This window comes from Leptodactylus fuscus, chromosome 5 (assembly GCF_031893055.1).
Source record: "Leptodactylus fuscus isolate aLepFus1 chromosome 5, aLepFus1.hap2, whole genome shotgun sequence".
In the NCBI taxonomy this organism is placed as follows: domain Eukaryota; kingdom Metazoa; phylum Chordata; class Amphibia; order Anura; family Leptodactylidae; genus Leptodactylus; species Leptodactylus fuscus.
The window spans coordinates 98,914,034-98,935,649 of NC_134269.1; the positions used below are offsets into that span (position 1 = coordinate 98,914,034).

Consider the following 21,616-nt stretch of genomic DNA (forward strand, 5'->3'; position numbering starts at 1 on the left):
CCCAATAATAAGATACAGCTTATTGTGACTTTATCATCAGCCTCTGTAATATGGCCCCATAGAGGGGATTTCTTTTCATGCTTTACTGTAGTAGTATTGTCCATCACAGCTCATGGCGTATTTCGTTCCCAGCGACTTAAATCTTCAGTAAATACAGTGTTGAGTGACTGGAGGTTTGCACTGAATGGAACCATGTATGAATTGAAAATCTGTCTTTTATCATGTTTGTCTGTAGTAAGCTCTACTGCTTTGGCAAAGGGTTGAAACGTATCCATGGTTTTGCATTGTGAAGCTGTCCCAGATGAATCCACAGGTGTGCATACTGTTGCATCATATCATAAAAAGCGCAGCACGTTCCGCCATTGTTCTGTAGCCAGTGTTACTTTGCACCTGCACCAATTCTGCTCCAGTCCCTCTGCTTGTTATCACTTAATTAAATCCTCATATTAATACACAAGTGTCCCTGCTGTAAGCACTCTCTGATGGTTCTTTCTTGCTGTCTGTTCAAAAGCTGAGAGAAGCACAATGTTATCTGTGTCTGCAGAAGCACATGGCGTGTGCAGATCACAAGTAATGGGCCTTTTCACATAGTGATGTTTGCCCGGTCGCTCAGCTGAATGTGTTTGCTCTTAGTTTGTCTACTAAACAGCCATCACGTTGTGTAGGTGTCTTCCAACATATGTCACTAATGAAGATTAGTCACTTGCAACCTTATATTGTTGTCATTCTAATATATTGTACAACAAGCAGGCACTATATACAGGCTCTGCCATCTCCCTAGTATTGATACAGATTGGATATGTTTAACTGATATATGTGCTTTAAGTGTGATGCTGCAGAGGCTGGAAAATTGTAGAGCTTTGAAGGAAGCAAGTTAATATTGCCAGACATTTTCCATCTCCAGAAAAAGCACTCTGTCTGTGATGCTGACCCTTACACGCTGCTGTCAGCGTTCACATTAAGCTGCACACCCACAGACTATAAGATAAACACAGCAGCTTGTGTCAGGCAGAGCAGTCAATACCCAGCCTTAATTAGCCGCTGGCGGAGAACCGCTCGACAGGTGGACGCCAGTGACCAATGCCCGCTATCGGGGTAACACAGGGACAGGTAACACATCAAGTCTGCAGCCACCATTACAGGTTTTGGGAATTCAACCTATTTATTATTTTACTTTGCTTACTTGTATATCGCAAACTTAGTCCACGATGCTTTCTAGATATTATCAGTCACTGTCCCATGGGTTAAACACATGTAGGTCCTAAGAAAGTTAGAAATATCATAGCAGACTAGATGGGCCATGTGCTCTTTTTCTGCTGTGAATCCTCAGTGTTTCTAGAATGATTCAGGGAGCAGACAGCTCTGTTCTCTGTATAGTGGCCTGCCCAGTATATTGCAAATCATCTCCCATTTATTTGAATGAAAGTTCTGCTGCAATTACTAAGTTCAGCCTCTACATAGAGAACAGAGCTGTCTGCTTCCTTCTCTATTCTGTGTATGACCTGCTGACAACAGGTCAATGTGGGTGCTGGGTGTCAGATCTCACAGATCTTATATATTAGGTACCTGTCTTTACTTATATCCCAGAAAATCTCTTCAATAACCTGCCACTCCAGCACTAATGTATTTGTTCTTTCCGACAGGTGTTGCTTACTTTGCTGGAGTGATGATGTGCTATACTATATGTCAACTCTGCAGCCAATCACTGGCCTTGACAGTATCGTGCGTGAAAAAGCTGAAGCCAATGATTGGCAGCCGTAGTCACTTGTGGTATACAGGACCATCATCCATTTAATCCCATACTACTCTAGCACCACTGCTGTGGTCCTTTACTCCAGGCTTTGTTTGCTTGGCTGCATGATAATGTGCCTGTATATCCATGTATCCAGTGGTCTCAGCAGTATAGTGCATGAAAACATTGAAGTCAGTGATTTACTGCAGGGTCACTTGGGTCATAATTGATATCAAATAAACATAGCCTAATGGAATAGTGTTGGAGTGGCATAGAACTACAATTGGGGTGTTATATCTTTTAGTGTCTGAGCTGTAGTAACCACAAGCATTTTCCCATTAACTTATCTTCTTTCCAAACCACAGTAAGTGCAGGTGAAGCATGGTATTGGTGTTGACTCGTGTGTAGTTACTGTAAAAGAGACAGTAAAAGTGCAGATTTTGTCACCTAGTCACAGCTTCAAGGAAGGAGTGTTTCTCTACTTCAGAGAAGATTGTTATGATGTATACGTTGACTTAAAGGGAGTCTGTCACCAGGATGAAACATAGAAAATCTGCAACAGATAGATAGGTCAGGCACATCTGAAAGTAATGCTTTTTTTAAAAAAATTCAAGTCTTCATTGCAAAGATTAATAAGTTATTAAAGAATATGCAAACAAGCAATCTGGAGCGGCGAGCTAAGCTGAAATCTCACCTATCTCTGGGAGGAGTGAAGAAGGGACATATTAGAGCTGTGTGGGGTGTAGCAGTTTGGAGTAATGGAGCCACCTTTGTGCTCCGGATTGCTTGTTTGCAAATTCTAAAATAAATTAAAATATCTGCACAAGTGTAAAAATTTTCATGGGGAAAAAGGTGCTACATTCAGTTGAGCCTTACCTATCCAAATATGTTGGTGGTTTAATATATTTCACGTTGACAGACTCCCTTTAAGATTTTCTTTTTAAATGTATTTTAAATCCTGTGGTTTTCTCAACATAGCCAAAGTAGCTTACACTGCTCTAGTGCTGGTGGGCATGTATGTTGTTTAATAATTATATAGTATAAGATATCACATCCATGTATTTACTGTACAATGTATTCACATGGACATCATTCTACCTTGTTTCTTTCATTGTTTGCATTATATTCTCCAGGCACACAGCTTGAGAAACTTATGGAAAGCATGAGGAGTGAAATTGCTAGCAGTCCCCCATTGGAAGGGTCATTCACCCCACGTCGTGGAGAGTACTGCATTGCTAAATTTGTGGATGGAGAATGGTAAGTCATGTGACTCTTATAGCCATATGATGTTGGCACACATTTTCTTAAACATTACTTTATACTGTATGCTAGTAGCAACTGTTCAGACACCTAATCTACACTCACCGGCCACTTTATTAGGTACACCATGCTAGTAATGGGTTGGACCCCCTTTTGCCTTCAGAACTGCCTCAATTCTTCGTGGCATAGATTCAACAAGGTGCTGGAAGCATTCCTCAGAGATTTTGGTCCATATTGACATGATGGCATCACACAGTTGCCGCAGATTTGTCGGCTGCACATCCATGATGCGAATCTCCCGTTCCACCACATCCCAAAGATGCTCTATTGGATTGAGATCTGGTGACTGTGGAGGCCATTGGAGTACAGTGAACTCATTGTCATGTTCAAGAAACCAGTCTGAGATGATTCCAGCTTTATGACATGGCGCATTATCCTGCTGAAAGTAGCCATCAGATGTTGGGTACATTGTGGTCATAAAGGGATGGACATGGTCAGCAACAATACTCAGGTAGGCTTTGGCATTGCAACGATGCTCAATTGGTACCAAGGGGCCCAAAGAGTGCCAAGAAAATATTCCCCACACCATGACACCACCACCACCAGCCTGAACCGTTGATACAAGGCAGGATGGATCCATGCTTTCATGTTGTTGACGCCAAATTCTGACCCTACCATCCGAATGTCGCAGCAGAAATCGAGACTCATCAGACCAGGCAACGTTTTTCCAATCTTCAATTGTCCAATTTCGATGAGCTTGTGCAAATTGTAGCCTCAGTTTCCTGTTCTTAGCTGAAAGGAGTGGCACCCGGTGTGGTCTTCTGCTGCTGTAGCCCATCTGCCTCAAAGTTCGACGTACTGTGCGTTCAGAGATGCTCTTCTGGCTACCTTGGTTGTAACGGGTGGCTATTTGAGTCACTGTTGCCTTTCTATCAGCTCAAACCAGTCTGGCCATTCTCCTCTGACCTCTGGCATCAACAACGCATTTCCGCCCACAGAACTGCCGCTCACTGGATGTTTTTTCTTTTTCGGACCATTCTCTGTAAACCCTAGAGATGGTTGTGCGTGAAAATCCCAGTAGATCAGCAGTTTCTGAAATACTCAGACCAGCCCTTCTGGCACCAACAACCATGCCACGTTCAAAGGCACTCAAATCACTTTTCTTCCCCATACTGATGCTCGGTTTGAACTGCAGGAGATTGTCTTGACCATGTCTACATGCCTAAATGCACTGAGTTGCCGCCATGTGATTGGCTGATTAGAAATTAAGTGTTAACGAGCAGTTGGACAGGTGTACCTAATAAAGTGGCCGGTGAGTGTATCTCTTGTCCTGTAATTGCACTGTTTTGCTACTTTGATACTTTGCTTGATGTAGTAAATAAAATTAGCTTGACTTTAAGTTTGAGCTGTTGCTCAGGGGTTGCCATGTTAGCACCGACATGATATCTCTTCTGTGTATGGACATCTTTTTATGTCAGCTCTACAGCACATCAAGGAGGTCACATGACAATGACCTGTTGGTTGGTGGCTGTCAAGATGGCATCAAGCATAATACTTACAGGACTACACAGGTTAAAGGGATTGTCTTTTATGCTTTGTTGACATGTAATGCGGTTTCCTTTCAAATTGAAACCCATAGCATAAAGACACCAACGTCCCCCAACAGATCTCATTTGCTTAGTGTCCTTAAAACTTTTTTTGGGCTAAAATAATGATGACCTAAGAGGTCAGTAATATGTCTGTGGAAGTCTATGTAAGTCTGGTGGTTATATAAGCATTCATACATGGTGTCCTATAAGACTTTCTGCGAATATCCTCATTATGACTGCCGCCCTTTTTTCATTGGTCTTTGAGGTAGGGGGCATGTACAATATGGGGCAGTCTTCCTCCCTCTTGTATCCATTACAACTATTGGTTTGTTTACATGTAATTCTGCCAGGAGTACATTAGCAAACAAATATATTATAGAAGATCCAAGAACACTGAACTGCAAATATAGATCAAATATATTCATGCATGATGCAGGTAAATCAAAATCCCTGAAACTGAAACATCCCATCAGCAATAATGCAAGCAGACAGAAGTAGATACAAGTACTGTATATAGTACTAGAGTTATATATAGTACTGTATAGAGTTTTCTTACATTGTAAGCTTTCAGATGTGCAGAATGTTCAGTCAAGGGCACAGAAAAAGCAGTTTGCAGATGTTTAGGGAGACTGTGAGGAAAATAACCCCTGCCCTCTCCATCACTGTGTGAAGACAGAAGAATCCTCCTCCTTCTACTCCTTGTGAAGCTGTCTTACATCTATGGATGGAACTTCCCTTGTAACAGAGAGTGAACTGCTAATTAGCTAAAAAGGAGCTTTTTTCAAGCACAAAGCAGCAACATTTTGGTCCAATACTCTATTAAACGAGTCCAAGATGTCTGAAATGTTAGTGACAAATTTACATGTGATTGACAAAATCTAATGGAGCCTCCGATGCAAATGAGAACGCAGCCTTACAATTCATTTTTTATCATAGTGCATCCCAAACCTGGGACTTCAAGCAGTTTGCTTGGATTGTCTTTGGATACATGACAACACATGTTCGATTAGTTAGCATGACAAATTGCGGTCCAGTGAATCAGTGGTTGTTCTAACAAGACACCCTGAGTCTAATAAGGGTGCATCCACACATTTATTCCATACGTTTCTTGAAGCCATAACCAGAAGTGAAAAGAAAAACAAGGCAGAGTTTCTCCTGATATTCATACTTTGCCTCCCACTATGATCCCTACCTGGTTTTGACTCCAAAAATCTTTGCAAAAACCTGCATGTGTAAATGCACCCTTATTTAGAATTTACTAATAGGGTGTTTCAAAGTAGAGTTGCTAACTAGAGATGAGCGAACACTAAAATGTTCGAGGTTCGAAATTCGATTCGAACAGCCGCTCACTGTTCGAGTGTTCGAATGGGTTTCGAACCCCATTATAGTCTATGGGGAACATAAACTCGTTAAGGGGGAAACCCAAATTCGTGTCTGGAGGGTCACCAAGTCCACTATGACACCCCAGGAAATGATACCAACACCCTGGAATGACACTGGGACAGCAGGGGAAGCATGTCTGGGGGCATAAAAGTCACTTTATTTCATGGAAATCCCTGTCAGTTTGCGATTTTCGCAAGCTAACTTTTCCCCATAGAAATGCATTGGCCAGTGCTGATTGGCCAGAGTACGGAACTCGACCAATCAGCGCTGGCTCTGCTGGAGGAGGCGGAGTCTAAGATCGCTCCACACCAGTCTCCATTCAGGTCCGACCTTAGACTCCGCCTCCTCCGGCAGAGCCAGCGCTGATTGGCCGAAGGCTGGCCAATGCATTCCTATGCGAATGCAGAGACTTAGCAGTGCTGAGTCAGTTTTGCTCAACTACACATCTGATGCACACTCGGCACTGCTACATCAGATGTAGCAATCTGATGTAGCAGAGCCGAGGGTGCACTAGAACCCCTGTGCAAACTCAGTTCACGCTAATAGAATGCATTGGCCAGCGCTGATTGGCCAATGCATTCTATTAGCCCGATGAAGTAGAGCTGAATGTGTGTGCTAAGCACACACATTCAGCTCTACTTCATCGGGCTAATAGAATGCATTGGCCAGCGCTGATTGGCCAGAGTACGGAACTCGACCAATCAGCGCTGGCTCTGCTGGAGGAGGCGGAGTCTAAGATCGCTCCACACCAGTCTCCATTCAGGTCCGACCTTAGACTCCGCCTCCTCCAGCAGAGCCAGCGCTACATCAGAGCCGAGGGTGCGCTTGAACCCTTGTGCAGCCTCGGCTCTGCTACATCAGAGCCGAGGGTGCGCTTGAACCCTTGTGCACACTCTGCTTCATCAAGCTAATAGAATGCATTGGCCAGCGCTGATTGGCCAATGCATTCTATTAGCCCGATGAAGTAGAGCTGAATGTGTGTGCTAAGCACACACATTCAGCACTGCTTCATCACGCCAATACAATGCATTAGCCAGTGCTGATTGGCCAGAGTACGGAATTCGGCCAATCAGCGCTGGCTCTGCTGGAGGAGGCGGAGTCTAAGGTCGGACCTGAATGGAGACTGGTGTGGAGCGATCTTAGACTCCGCCTCCTCCAGCAGAGCCAGCGCTGATTGGTCGAGTTCCGTACTCTGGCCAATCAGCGCTGGCCAATGCATCCCTATGGGAAAAAGTTTATCTCACAAAAATCACAATTACACACCCGATAGAGCCCCAAAAAGTTATTTTTAATAACATTCCCCCCTAAATAAAGGTTATCCCTAGCTATCCCTGCCTGTACAGCTATCCCTGTCTCATAGTCACAAAGTTCACATTCTCATATGACCCGGATTTGAAATCCACTATTCGTCTAAAATGGAGGTCACCTGATTTCGGCAGCCAATGACTTTTTCCAATTTTTATCAATGCCCCCGGTGTCGTAGTTCCTGTCCCACCTCCCCTGCACTGTTATTGGTGCAAAAAAGGCGCCAGGGAAGGTGGGAGGGGAATCGAATTTTGGCGCACTTTACCACGCGGTATTCGATTCGAACATAGCGAACACCCTGATATCCGATCGAACATGTGTTCGATAGAACACTGTTCGCTCATCTCTATTGCTAACCAAAACAAACCTTTTAAGTAATCAGGAAAAGGCAAGAAAAACCATAACTTTTGTATTCTGGTAATACTATAATTTCCTATTCTGTTTTTTCTAATTTTTTTGACCCCCTTTAGGCCGGGGCCCCACGTGGCATAAAATGTGTCGTATTACAGTCTCTGCAAAGTGCAATCGAATTCTAGCAAATCCAATCCAAACAAAATACAAGCAAGCTGCCATGCTGCGATTTCGAAAACCGTTCCAGTTATGGAAATTGTAGCATGTCGGTTATACCTATGGAAACGCTATCAGCTTCCCTATAGGTATATTTGAAGCAGACAATGTGCAGGAGAAACCTCTGTGGACTTTATGTGAAAAGTGGTGCAGGAAAAAAAACCCGCTTTTTTGCTGTGGCCCACTATGTGGGGCCTTGGCCTTAAAGGGAGTCTACCACTAACAACATTTGTTCTAAACAGACTGTTAGTGACATACTGAACAATACCTTTTTTTTTGTGTCAAACTGCAGTCTAGATGTGGAGAGACTTGTCCAATGGTGTTGGTAGATTCCTTTTAAGAAATATTTTAGCTCCATTATTTCAATGTGCTATGGAACCTGGACAGCTGCTGCTTGTCTGTACAACCCATGTTTTGTTTTTATTTTTTTTATGGTAACAAAACTAGTTGTACAATTTGATGTGCAAGTTATTCAGGAACAAATGGATGCAGAGACTCACTATGCTTTTTTCATTAATAGAGATCAGTCTTAAATCATACATTGTAGATGTATTACAATAGAACATGGTGCATCTTGTGCTTTGAATCCAGGTATCAGAGTGCACCCACATCCAGCCAGCATAATGTGAAGTACCCTTATTGCACATTGCTACCACTCTCTTGGCAACACTTACTGGGATGTAAAAATATTTTTGTATTTAATTCCATTGTATGTAAGTAGATGACATACTGCGGAAGGTCTAGTGATAGGAGAGTACATACCTCCTCACCTTCCAAACCTATGTCTGCAGTTCTGTGCGGTCATTGTGAGCATACAAGTCATTAATAATGAGGACGCTTTCTTCAATATCCCTGCACGCATTCTGGCTCAGCAGTGTGGGAGATGGATGAGGGATGCACTCTTGCTGATCCCTTAAGACATACAGATGCTGCTTGCTTGCACTGTCAGGATATCTAGTCCACGGTGTACTACACAATGTAGCAGCTCATTAATAGCTCGTGGCTTTAGTTCTCTATAGGTCTCTGCTTATAGAATAATATAAGTAGTCAATTTTATTACTGTTTCTAGTAATTTCTAGTACTAAGCCAAATACTACTTTAAACATGAACTACATGTATGTACTGTATTAACCAATTATTCTTAGTCTGCAAGTAATGCCTATCTTCCCTGACCTGTCCGTAAACCTATACATCTGAGTCAACCAAGTGTATATGTTTGTGTTTGCTGTACTTGCTTACACACCATTTACCTTTGCTGCAGCACTGATGCCACTTTTCATGTACAGCAGACTCATTTTGACAGTGCTCTACACTTTTTCTACATGGGCATGAAAATCCATGTACTTGGTAAACTATCATTTCAAAGTTCCTTGAAATAACTTTTCAAGCCTTTATTTCTTTTGTATCAATCTTGTTTGCTCATTTTGCCATTTGAGAGTGGAGTTTTTCTCTAGTATACAATCCTGGTAACCCATTAAAAGCCAGAGTGATTGTCTCCATGTTCCAGGGAATGGATGGAGCTGCTGTTCTGGATGAGCCTTTTCCTACTCTCATTAAGCACCAGCAGACAGTCTGATAAATGAGGACATGCATGTTGCTTTAGAGTTCAGTTTTTCCTCTGTGAATGTTTTCCTCTGTGAAATGTCTCAGATTTAAATGTCTTTTAAAAAGGAACATCAAATTCCCAGACATATCTGTTCTCTAATTATAGCTGTTGTTTAGTATATTGGCTTTAAGCAGCATACATCAATCTATTAATTAGCCGCACGGTATTATACCCCTAGGACGTGTTACACGCCACATATGCCTACCAGATTCTACACTATATTTTTAAGCTTGCTTTTTTTTGGTTGGGGGGGTTGTTCAGGACAATAGAAGCGTGGAACCTTTGTATATATTGTCCGGAGACAACCACATACAGTATCTTAGCATCTTTCTGGTTGCTAGTATGTCTGCTGCATGTAGATCTTCCTATGATTATATTAACTACCATTATAAAGTACAAATCTACACATAAACAGCTTGGACAATCCCTGTTAGTATAGCCACACTCTGTGCTGGGACCACCAAAAGGTTCACTTACTTATAAGTGAAGCACTGATACATTCCAAGATATTTCTCATTGCTGGCTGCGTGGTAACAACAAAATCATGTGGCCAGTAATGAGAAATAGCCTGGAATTAATCGGTGTTTCACTTACTTATAAATGAAAGTCATAGCACTGGTGACCCCGGTACTGAGTATGGCTACGCTGTGTGGTAGAACACTTAGGAGGGTCTCCTGGCAATAAACTTGTCAGAAAATGTTCCCATGTGAAGACACATTGTAATCAGCTATAATCTGTGGCATCAATTGACAGCAGCTGTTCAGTTTGTGTGCAGCACCACCACAGGTGGGGTTAAGCATTACACCGTGTCCATTCAAATCCATGGGTTTTCTGTGTAATGTAGAACAGAAGAGGTCTTCCAGAGAGAATGTTCTTTGTAGTTGGTCTCCATTCAGTCCAAGAGAATGAGGATCCTGAATAGGGAACTGCCCCATAATTATTAATTGTTCTATCCATATAACTGGTTTAAGTAGATAGCAAATCAAGTGGTTTGTAAGCAGGGTAAATAATCACAGCTCTGTGAAGGCTCTAAAATGGGGGGGTGGGGAGATGCCAAGCCAACAATCTACATAGCTTTATACAACTTATTAATCTGTGTGTTTGCTGCTATTGAAGACAACTTTGACTTAAAGTACTCCAACGGAATTACTGTGTGGTAGTTATAGCTTCTGAAATTATAGAAATAATGGTCAACTAAGTACCTACTTCAAATGTTTTTGTTCTTTCAGGTACCGAGCTCGTGTGGAGAAGGTAGAGTCACCCTCCAAAGTTCATGTGTTTTACATTGATTATGGAAATGTGAGTATCTACTTGTCTCAATTATAGAATTATCCACTATATAAAATGTGTGACAGAGAAGAACAAATGAGCTGAATATCAGTTATAGAAACCATCAATGAAGAAGAATTGTATACTTGAGATGTTTAATTTTCCTGGAGGAATGTGCCTAATATACATACTCTTCAACATCATGCTAGAATTCACTGTTCTTGTCTTGACTAAATGCACACAAATGTGTGCAGCAAAGGGTGCATGGGAAAATGGCACAGATGACATATAATTGATATCCATGTATTGCCTCTGCCTTCATGGACCGATTGATTTCCTACAGTGAGTCGAGGCTGCAAAATGGTCAAGAATAGGACCTTTTCTGAGTTTTGCCTCAGGCTTACGCGCCCCCCCCAAACAAATATGTGATAATAAATGGGTGTGTGCATGGGAACATAGAATGGATGGTTTATAAAAAAAAAAAAAAAATACATTGAAATCATAGTAGTTAAATTGGGTTTTCCAGGCCAAATTTTTTTTTTTTTTTGAAAGGTCTGTTAGTGCTAGTAATGAGTTCATAAGTACATCCGTATACCTTTAGCAGTGTTTGGAGTGATTTCTGAGTGTCTCTGGTTGCTGCTGGCATCCTCTGCATTTGTTTATGTGGTGTAACTTCCTGCTGTGCTGCTTCCTATGTAGCGTCTTACACTAGTTCTCTCTCACTCAGACCCCCCTCCTCTCTCACTCTGTTATACTCCCCCTCCCTGTCTCACTAGCCTAGCGATCCCGCCCATTACTGGCCCCTCCCACCCTTCCCCCTAGCTTAGCAATCCTGCCCATTACTATCCCCTCCCACCAGCTTCCTAGTGATCCTGACCATTACTAGCCCCACCTTCCCCCATCTCCCTAGCTAACCTATACTGCCCACTACTAGCAGACAGGAAGAGGGGAGGACCAGTCCCCGACGCAGGAAGTCTTGGTAAGTATTGATTGGGATAGGGGAGGGGTAGCAGTAATGGTGGCGTTCTGTTTCGGAAGCGGTGAAACAGAACGTCACCGGATCAGAAAGTGTCCCTGGGGTGGTCACATGACCGCTCTAGGGATATGGGTAATTAATTATAGATTTTTTAAATTTAAGTAAATTAGAAGTTAAGCAGGGGGATGGGGGTTAATTCTTAGTTGATCCTGGACAACCCCTTTAAGAGAGAGTTTCAAATTCATGTTGATGAACTTCAAGAAGTATTGGATTACTGCAAGCCCATTCAGCCATGAGAAACTGTAAGCTTCAGGCCTTCTTTCATGTCTTCTGGCTGGCTCCCTTAAACATATCACTGCCTTAGTAAGGCTTTAATCAGAGGTTGAGATAATACATATCTTTATAGTGACACTTGTAAACATCAGTGCTTTGAAGCTGTTTTATAGGAATTTGCTCCTGACCTGGCATTAACTACTGCTGACCTCACCTGAATAGTGGATAATATTGTATTCAAAAGCATTAACCTACTGAAGGGATTACGAAGCCGGCTCTTTCCAAGCTTGGAAGGAGATCTAAATCTTGCAGGCCTCTGTATAATATATATTACATAAATAAATTTCCTGCATGGTCCCTGAGGACTCATAAAAAGTGCTCAATTTAATATATTCCCTCAGATTGAATCTTTTCTCTCTGCCGCAGTGTAAAGAAGGACCATGTCTTCGATTAGAGGAAACTGGTCTGTTAGCAAATAAGCCCATTCCCAGTATTGAGTGAGATGAACTTTCCTAACACCAGTAAGAGCAGCCTGGGAGCCTAACAATTATGGGAGCAATTACATTTTATGTATTTAATGTAGCAGAAAACCACAGACATTTTCCATAACACTGTTTATTTTTGTCTGAATTCTTAAAATCCATAGATTCTTTTACTAGTTTTTTTTTTCAGGGACTTGTATCAGTCTTAAGCTTTTAGCTGGCTCCTTATGTAATGCTCTCCTAATACTTAAAGGTAGTGTGTCGCCAGAACATGACCAATTTTTTGATAACAAGTTTTTACACTGATGAGGAAAAGGGTAACAACATTCTGAACTTTTGACTTTGTCTCCATATCTCACCATCCACTACAGCTTCAAACGTGAGACTACCATCATTTTATAGACAATCATCTTGGCTATCTCATACATAAATTAGACAACTTAGCATATGACTAGTCATGCAGATTTTGCTCCTAAAAAAATCTAAATTAATATTTATTATTTCGTAATTCCAGCTTTGGGTTTCAACACTGCCTAAATCCTTCTGGCCATGCTGTCGGTCAGATTCAAGTATATTTCTACCAAAATCTCATCCTAGGTCTCTTCTACACTTTCTCAATATTGGCGCATACTGGCTGTGAAACAACCCCATATCATCAGACTTCTTCCACCAAACTGGATAGTCCCTGCAATTTTTCGATCCGTTAGACCCCTTTTCCCTTTTTTCTTCCAGACCTATTTGCACCCATCAGAGTCCAGTCTTGTGCACTTGAGCCAATACTTCTTATGACAATATTGAAGTCAACGCTTCTTCACTTTTTTTTGGGCCCCCAATCCAGACTTGTATAATGCATATTGGAAGGTGCATGCACAGACGTTTCTAATCTCACCATTACAAAACACACAAGCCACCTTCACTACCTTTCGTTTGGGAATCAACCTAATAACACACTGAGATATTAAAGGGGTATTCCCATGTCCCTTGCTCACCAGTCTTCACTGCTGCAAAGACTTCTTTCTTCCTGGTTAAGCCATAGTGTCCGACTACCTGCTGTTTAGCTCCGTCCCCAAAAGTAGCGTGTAGCTCTGCCCACCACATAGCGTGATCCTATGGTACGACTGAAGGGCCAGTGATGCCATCAAAGGTCCTATAACACTTGGATTTAGCTTGTTGTATATAGAATCAGCTATATAGAGTCAGCTAAGGGACCAGGTCCTTCTGCCCACTAGCTTTTAGCCTGCTCTATATAAGAAAGCTAAATCCTAGTGAGCAGAGGGACCAGGTCCTTTAGCCCACTAGGATTTAGACTGTTTTATATAAGAAAGCAGCACTCATTTCCCCCCTCCTTTATCTGAGAGCAGGAAGCTAGGTCACATGTATGGTGTAGACACAGGAACAGCTACAGACACAGGCTCGCTCCCGTGCACTTAGCCCCTCCTCCCTCCCCCCTGAGAGCAGGCAGCTACGTCACTTGACATTTGAGCAGATAATCCCAAGGGCCATAGAAACTCAGTGTCAACAATGAAGTGAATAAATTAAGATAGTGGACAAACAAAGCAGTTTTGCTGAAGCAGTGAATTTAGGAAAAGTCTTACATCCACATTAACAAGCAGTACAGATAGGATCCTTGTGATGGGACAACCCCTTTAAGGAATGTGAGAACAAGTTGTAATTTGTAGTATACAAGAAGAAAAAAAATGTTTCCACCACCAGGAGCAAAACAGTAGCAATGCAATTACATGACAAGAATCTGCGTAACTAATCATATGCTAAATAGTTGCAAGTCAGTCTAATAATAGACTGACTTTTGCCAAATATTTAGAGGTTTTCTATGCAACAGTGACCTCACAAATAGGATTACAATAGATACATCTATCGATAAAACTATTAACAATAGAGGCATAGCTACTCCCCCTCAGGAAAACTGTCCCATAGACCTCGGCAGGTCTGCACCAAACTATTGCTACCTTAAAAAAAAAAAAACAGATTAGAAAAATGTAATTCAATATCTAATTTTAATTAATGAATGAAATAAAATGGTGACAAATTCCTTTTAACCATTTAGGAAATGCCACATCAGTAAAACTGTTTTGATGTGGCATTCCCCACCCACCACTTCTGTGCAGGACCTTTTAGGTGGCTTTTCCACCATAAACAGGCCCAACCTTCCCTATCCTACCTGCTTTATGCTGCAGTAAAATAGGGTTATATCCTTTTAAAAGCTGTGACCATTCTCATTCATACCCTGTGAGTAATAACTGACATGAAGCTCCTTCCTACCTACGGGAAGCAGCATCCAAAACTCGCGACATGCAGACACCATTGCGCCTGCTCTCTGCTCCATAGCCTACATCAGGGGGTTCCTCCTAAAACTGGTGACAAGACAGAAAAAAGCAGACACAAGCAGATCCTCTACCACATGACTACTTGGGGATCATTTACATGTCACTTTTTCACCTTTTATAAGGTAAACTTGATACTATTTGTGATTGGGCCTGTTTACAGTGAAGAAAACACATATTGGGTTCCCATTAAAAGGAACCTGTCATGTTGTACATACAATCCTCATTGTGGGATGGAGGGGCTGAGTAGATTGATATATAGTTTTGTGGGAACAGATTCAGTATAAATTGTATATTATTTCTTCTCCTATTCTTTCCTAAGTTTAGGAGACCAGGGGACAGTCCTGCTCTGTATATGCATAGTCCTACAGGGCTGTCAATCACTGTAAATTATCCCACATCTTCAGTCACGCTGTTCTGTTCACTGTAGACATCTTATACTTATCTATTCAATGACCTTCATTGTGTTTTACGTATACCTAACCTTTACAACTCACTTTCTATATATCATTTGTATGGTGTGTTCATGTGAAATACTGTAACACTGTTTCTGGCCATTCTATGACTTCTGTTCCTCATTTTCTAGCAGCTTACTACTCTTGCATGCTTCATGTTTGATTTTCAGTTGTCTCTGAGTTGGTGGATGGAGAAGCATCTTCAGGTTTTGCTTCTTCATGCTGTGATGCCCATTAGCTTTTGCAATATCTCAATGTAATTTCTGTTTGTATTTGCCCCTTCCTAGTCCCTCTATACTTTTCTTTAATGGCTGCATAGGTGAAACCATTTAATTGAAAAACAAAATGATATACAGTATTAAGTTTTCTACGTATTTTACAGAATATGTATTATCATTGAGCATTGGGGTACAATGTCTGAAGTTTGCACCGCTGCTGTCTGCAGGATTGAATTAACTCTTTCAGTGCAATCCCTTAATATGTGAAATGCTGAGTTTACTCTTGAGATCTTATCTTTTCATGGTCAGAATTTTCTAGATGTGTTGTTCTCTCATTCCATAGGCCACTTTACATCTCCGATTCAGTTTGTCTTCATAATATGATTTTAAACTGTGTCTCTGTTTCACATAGTCAACAGAGCTATTTGTTCCCCCTCCTTACTGGGGGCAGGCACAGGCCGCAGGCTGCTCAGCAGGGCAGCTATGAACTTGCAGCAAAGATACCGCTCCGGCCCCCGGATTGCCCCTCAGCTAACATGTATTTTTGTTCTTGACATCGTTTCATCTCCCAGCTGCCGGCAACCGCCCTCAGCCTGTGATTGCCAAGATTAATCCCTTCGTTGTAACCTCTATATGAATATGCATGCTTGTAGGGTTTTACTGTCTATATATAAATGTACTGAGGATGTGATGGTGGACTGATAAGGGCTCAGCTTCTCCTGTAGTGTTGCAGACTGTGTTCTAGTTTTCCTGCAGTCATCTCTTTTGGCTGTGAAATGCGATTGTATACAGTATGTTTCATCAGATTTAACCTGGAATTTTTGTTCTATGTTTGCAGAGAGAGACTGTGCCCTCCACTCGCCTGGGGACCCTCCCAACATCTTTCAGTGTCCGTACACTCCCTGCACAAGCTATAGAGTATTGTTTTGCTTTCATACAAGTACCACAAGATGTGAGTATACTGGCTAGGCTTTATGCATTGTTGAACTGCTTTATTCTGGCTGTTAATGACTTGTTCTTGGCCCTTACAGGAAGATGCTCGTGCTGATGTCGTGGATAGCGTGGTGCGTGATATACAGAACACGCAGTGCCTATTGAATGTGGAGTATACTGGCGCTGGCTGTCCACATGTCACCTTGCAGTTTGCAGACTCCAAAGAGGATGTGGGCCTGGGTCTGGTGAAAGAAGGACTGGTCATGGTTGAGTTGCGCAAGGAAAAACAGTTTCTGAAACTGGTGAGTAAATCTGACCAGTTTCTAGTATTTACTACTGTACTTCTGCACTAAAGTTTTTCTTTTCCATGAAAGTTCTGTACACGTATGCCACCATCACAGTTTGTTTTTTTTTTGTTTTTTTTTATAAATATTCTTTTATATTGCTTTTTTTAAATTTGACTTTTTTTTTCACACAGCGTTTCTCCGGTGTTTCTTTCAGGTTTTTGTTTTTTTATTTTTTTGTTTGCTGATCTTCCACACCAAGCACAAGCAGTATTTTGAAAAACCCCAAAGAGACAAAACAAAAAAAAAAAAACACCATGAAATGTGGAAAACCAAAACAAATGTTTGGCAAGACCATCCAACATTGTTTAGAATCTGAGAGATATCAGTCCCAGGCTTTGATTCTGGGTTGTACTTTTATTTAATCTTTTTTTGTTGTTTTTACTTTGCCTTGATTCTCATTGTCTATTGGCCGCCATTCACTTATTTTGTCCTTTGGTTATCATTTACTTCTTTAAATTCTTTAAATTACTAAAAACTTACCCTGAAAACTATTTTTGATGGATGAAAGTTAAAATGGTAGAAAAACATTGACAGAGTAGATCGTGGAGACTTACTGGCAGGATTCCCTACTCTTTGCAGATATTGGGCCCCACACTTTACAAAATTTATAGGTATCTTTAATCAAAATATGAAAGACACATGTCAATTTTAGGAGTTTTTGTTACATAGCGATGGGTGTTGTGCTACTCTGCAGTGCACAGTTTTTCCAGCATGCGAATACAGTTTACAGGAACAATGTGCTTCAGCGTATGTCATTGCCATCTGTATGACCCTAGGATACTTATACCCTCAACATGAAGTGACAACTAAACATTTTGCAAGACGCTTGTGCTGTGTTAGAAGAGATGCAAACATATTGTTTATATGGTTTACATAGCTTAGCCAGCACACATACGAAAAAAAATACAGCCTATAGAAAGAAAAAATATAAAGGACAAATGACTGTGAGCTGAGCTGTAGCATAGTGATATGGACTCTGGGGAAATGTTAAAGGGTAGGACAGTACATGGTCTGCTATACATATTGAAGGGGGACAGTGTATAGAAATATCAATGCAAAGCTTTATGATTATTAAGGACCTGTTAAATTGGTTTCAGATTTATCATTATATATATCCTCTACATTGTAGATTCAATGTGGACTTTATCTGCAGACTACCCATGTAACCCTAGTGTAACACAGCTCTGGGCAATTTATCATATGGCCATTTCAGGACAGAAATACTGGAGCTGACAAACCGGAGCTGTCCCTTCCCTCCCCTGCACAACTCGATAGCTCATTAACGGACTTATTTACAGGAGGAATTTTAATTGATATTCAGCTGAAGTTATTGACCAGTGTAAGCCCCAGTGCCCAACTAATGTAAATCAATACTGTGAGAATTCATAGTATCCAAGGACTGGGTGTAGCCCCTTGTAATCGCCCGGACATGATGAAGTACATAAGTGACTGTTCTCACACTGATCAACCACTGCAAGTACACTGTGCCTAGAGGACGTGGAAACAAAGGCACAATAGCCATGTGATTCTAAACATACAACATACAGGCAGATTAAATTGTAGAGAGAGAGGACATCCCAGTATATGACACAAGGCATTTGTCTTGGTACCTACTCAGTACACAATAAAATAAACATGTATAAAGTGTATAAACTATACACTATACTATATAGTGGTGTCAAATACATCTGAGGGTATATGTTTCCAAACTTCTATAAAATATATATCATGTCAGCTTGGTATATTAACTGGCTTCTTGTGTTACACAATGTAAAATGCAGCAACAAGCATGAAAGGTAGCCAAAGCGTCTTAATTTGTCAATGTGCGCTATAATCTCAAACACCTTTTATGTGTAGATTTTATTGTAAGATTTTACCAGTGCTCAGTTTTTGTCCATTTCTGCCCAGAATAAACAAAAAGTTCTCCCCATGTAGTCATGTGTTCTGCACTCTTGCCAAGGAGCCATAAAACCAAGCAGCGGCTGAAGAAATGTTTTGATTGATTAAGGACAAGTTGTAATTATACATGTTGTTGTAGGTCATAACCTTAATGCATACCTGTCACTAAAACAGGTCACTTTAATTAAAGGCAAGATTAAAACTAATGGCAGCTAATTCTGCCCAACAAATGGCCACCCAGGCCTCTAATTGTGGAGGACAAAGAAACTTGTCGGTGCATTTCTCATGTTCTAAATTGTCAATTGGCATCCAAGAAGCTTGTGGAGGGGGAATTATAGCGGATTCAATAGCCTACTTTAAATATAATCATATTTTCTTTCTTTGAGTTTCTGTGTTAGTATATCAAAGATTAACTCCTTCCTACTCAGCACTAAGCGTATAGCTAACACTCCACACACAATACATCGTAGTTTGGCAATTTTGTAGCAGGCGCAGGAGTTGTATACAGCCAGAACCTAGGACTGCAGTAGTTGGAAAATGCTCCCTCCTACTCTGACAGCTTAAAGGGAGTCTGTCAGCAGTACAATGCTTAGAAACCTGGTCAATGTATCTTGTGGAAATGATTCTACAATTTCCAAATATGGCTGTAATTTAGCTTTTACCTCCATTTTCAAGTAAATCACTGTTTTATTCATATGCAAAAGAAGGGAAAGTGTTTTCCCTGGGAATCTAGAACTAAGACCAAAACCCAAAGGCACTTTTCTCTCATTTGCATTTGAATAAAGCTATTTACATGTAAATGGGGCTCCAAAGCTAAGTATTAGAGGTATACTTGGAAACTGTTGAATCGCCTCTACAAGGTATTGCGTTTTCTAACAATATAAATCTTATCTATAAACTAAGCTGTTGTTGATGGATCTGTTATTCTAATGCATTTAGCACACCGGTACAGGGCTGGTTACAAGTTGTATATTGACAAAGAGACAAAATCTCCGCAACTAATTGAGAAGAGGAAAACAATGATCCCAATGACTCTCACCTACCTATCCGCAGGGCTGGATTGATATGCTGGGTTCTGGTGACTGAAATAGTCCAAGCTGCAAAACAAAATCCAACTACGATGCCCCAGTTTCTTTTGAAAATGTCATTGGCAATATAATAAGGATCTTGTGTGTCACAGAACATTGTATCAGCATCCATTGAAGTACCAGAACTCTTCACAACAGCAGTTTCTGGAAACTTCTCTAATTCTGACAGTAATGTTGTCCAAAATGTGGCAAACTCTGTTTTGCTTTTATAAATATGGCTTACTGCCTGACTGAAGAATATTCTCTCCTTTTAGAAGCAAGGGTTAAAAGCTTAGCTTTTCAGATCATGTTCTGTACTTGGCTTTCTTTGTTGGCAAAACTAAATTGTCTCCTGCAAGCTTCTGTAATCAGTAGCTTTGTTGGGCTCAGTTACAGCTCTGCAATCAGGGGATGTGTTGGCTTATACGTTCCACTGAGCCTCACAAGCTCACGCCTGACACAATAACCTGCTCTCAATAGACGATCACATTCCCTGCATCACAGCACATTGCTGTCATATTCCGCAAGGAGTTACACTTCTATATGATGCACCCAGAATGCATCACTAGCATTGCTGGTGTTAAGCCTTGTGATTGTAAAACACACAGCATCTGACTCTTCTTGTTTCTGTTTTCTGTAGATTGCAGAGTATGTGAATGCTCAGGAATCTGCTAAGTCTGCAAGGGTAAGTAACCGGCCTGTACTATTCTATGTAATTGTGGAAAGCTAACGTACAGCTCAGGGTTCAGTCTCTTGTTTTTTTTTTTTCATAAATTGACTGTATTAGGGTAATATAGTAATTTATAGTGAGAGTATTTTTTTATTTTTATTTTTTTTTACTTGAAACTGGTAATGTACGTGTACATCTGTTCTTCTAGAGCTGACCCATATTTGACTGTGTTGCCTTTTCTGTTGTAGCTGAATCTGTGGCGTTATGGAGACTTCCGGGCCGATGATGCAGATGAGTTTGGTTACAGCCGCTAGAAGGATGCCATGCCAAAGATGACAGAGACCCACTCCCTCTTCCTGGCTTTCCATCTCTCTCTCCCTAAGAAGGGCAGTTCCAGCAAACAACACCTGATACACTGGAAAAAAAATCACAGGTTCATCCTGGACAAGTATTTGCATCAATTGAAATCTCCCCAAATATCTGTGCAAACGGTTCATACAACCATCTGTTAATTTTTATTTTAAGTGTTGGCTATTATTTCCTTTTTTTTTATTATGGAAAATGAATTGTGGGCTGATGTTAGTTTTGTATTTTTTCTCGTAACTCAGTCCTACGTCCTCAAATTATGTTCTGCAAATTAAATGATAAGGTTTTATCTGTCCAGTCCTTTATATCCTTAAACATGTAATTGTTCCCTCCCATATCCAATGTCCAGGGTCCTATGTTTTGTCTCGTGTATTTAATGGCTCAATAAAGTATAGCGTTCTAAGTATGTAGTGGTGGTGTTATGTGGCGATATCTAAACTTTTACAATGTAGAGGTTAGTCTGTAATAACTTTCTGATCCAAATGTTTCAGAATATCCCTGTCTAATAGAGATGTAGAATACAGTATAATAAAGTACAGCAACATTTGTTTTCTAGATAGCAAAAAAAAGCTGCAGCTCAGTCTGATTCCATTCATTTTAATGGAATGGAGTAGTAGCATTGCCGCATGACCAACGGCCATGAAGTCACTTCCTGTAAAGAACACAGTCCTGTTTTCTGATTCCTGCACAATCCCTTTAATTTGTTATTAAGTTTGCAGCTACTCTAAGAGCTTATCCAGTATAGACTCCATTGCCTATACCATTCATGGTATAGGCAACATACTTTATTGTTGCTCAAAATGCATAAGCTTAAATTTTATTAAAGAGTAACTCATTTTGTAAATTAATAGTTCAGATGAATATAAGAAACTTTGTA

General features: G+C 40.9%; 1 protein-coding gene across 2 annotated transcripts in view; it reads left to right on the forward strand.

Annotated features, from left to right (window-relative positions):
* SND1 (staphylococcal nuclease and tudor domain containing 1) overlaps positions 1-21,142 on the forward strand; it is a 437,816-nt gene extending 416,674 nt beyond the window's left edge. For both annotated transcript variants that reach the window (XM_075273874.1, XM_075273875.1), the window contains exons 19-24: positions 2,866-2,989; positions 10,672-10,741; positions 16,296-16,409; positions 16,489-16,692; positions 20,344-20,388; positions 20,622-21,142. In XM_075273874.1, coding sequence (XP_075129975.1) covers positions 2,866-2,989; positions 10,672-10,741; positions 16,296-16,409; positions 16,489-16,692; positions 20,344-20,388; positions 20,622-20,687 — 623 coding nt within the window. In that variant the 3' untranslated portion in view covers positions 20,688-21,142. The remainder of the gene's footprint in view (positions 1-2,865; positions 2,990-10,671; positions 10,742-16,295; positions 16,410-16,488; positions 16,693-20,343; positions 20,389-20,621) is intronic.
* The last annotated feature ends 474 nt before the right edge of the window (positions 21,143-21,616 follow it).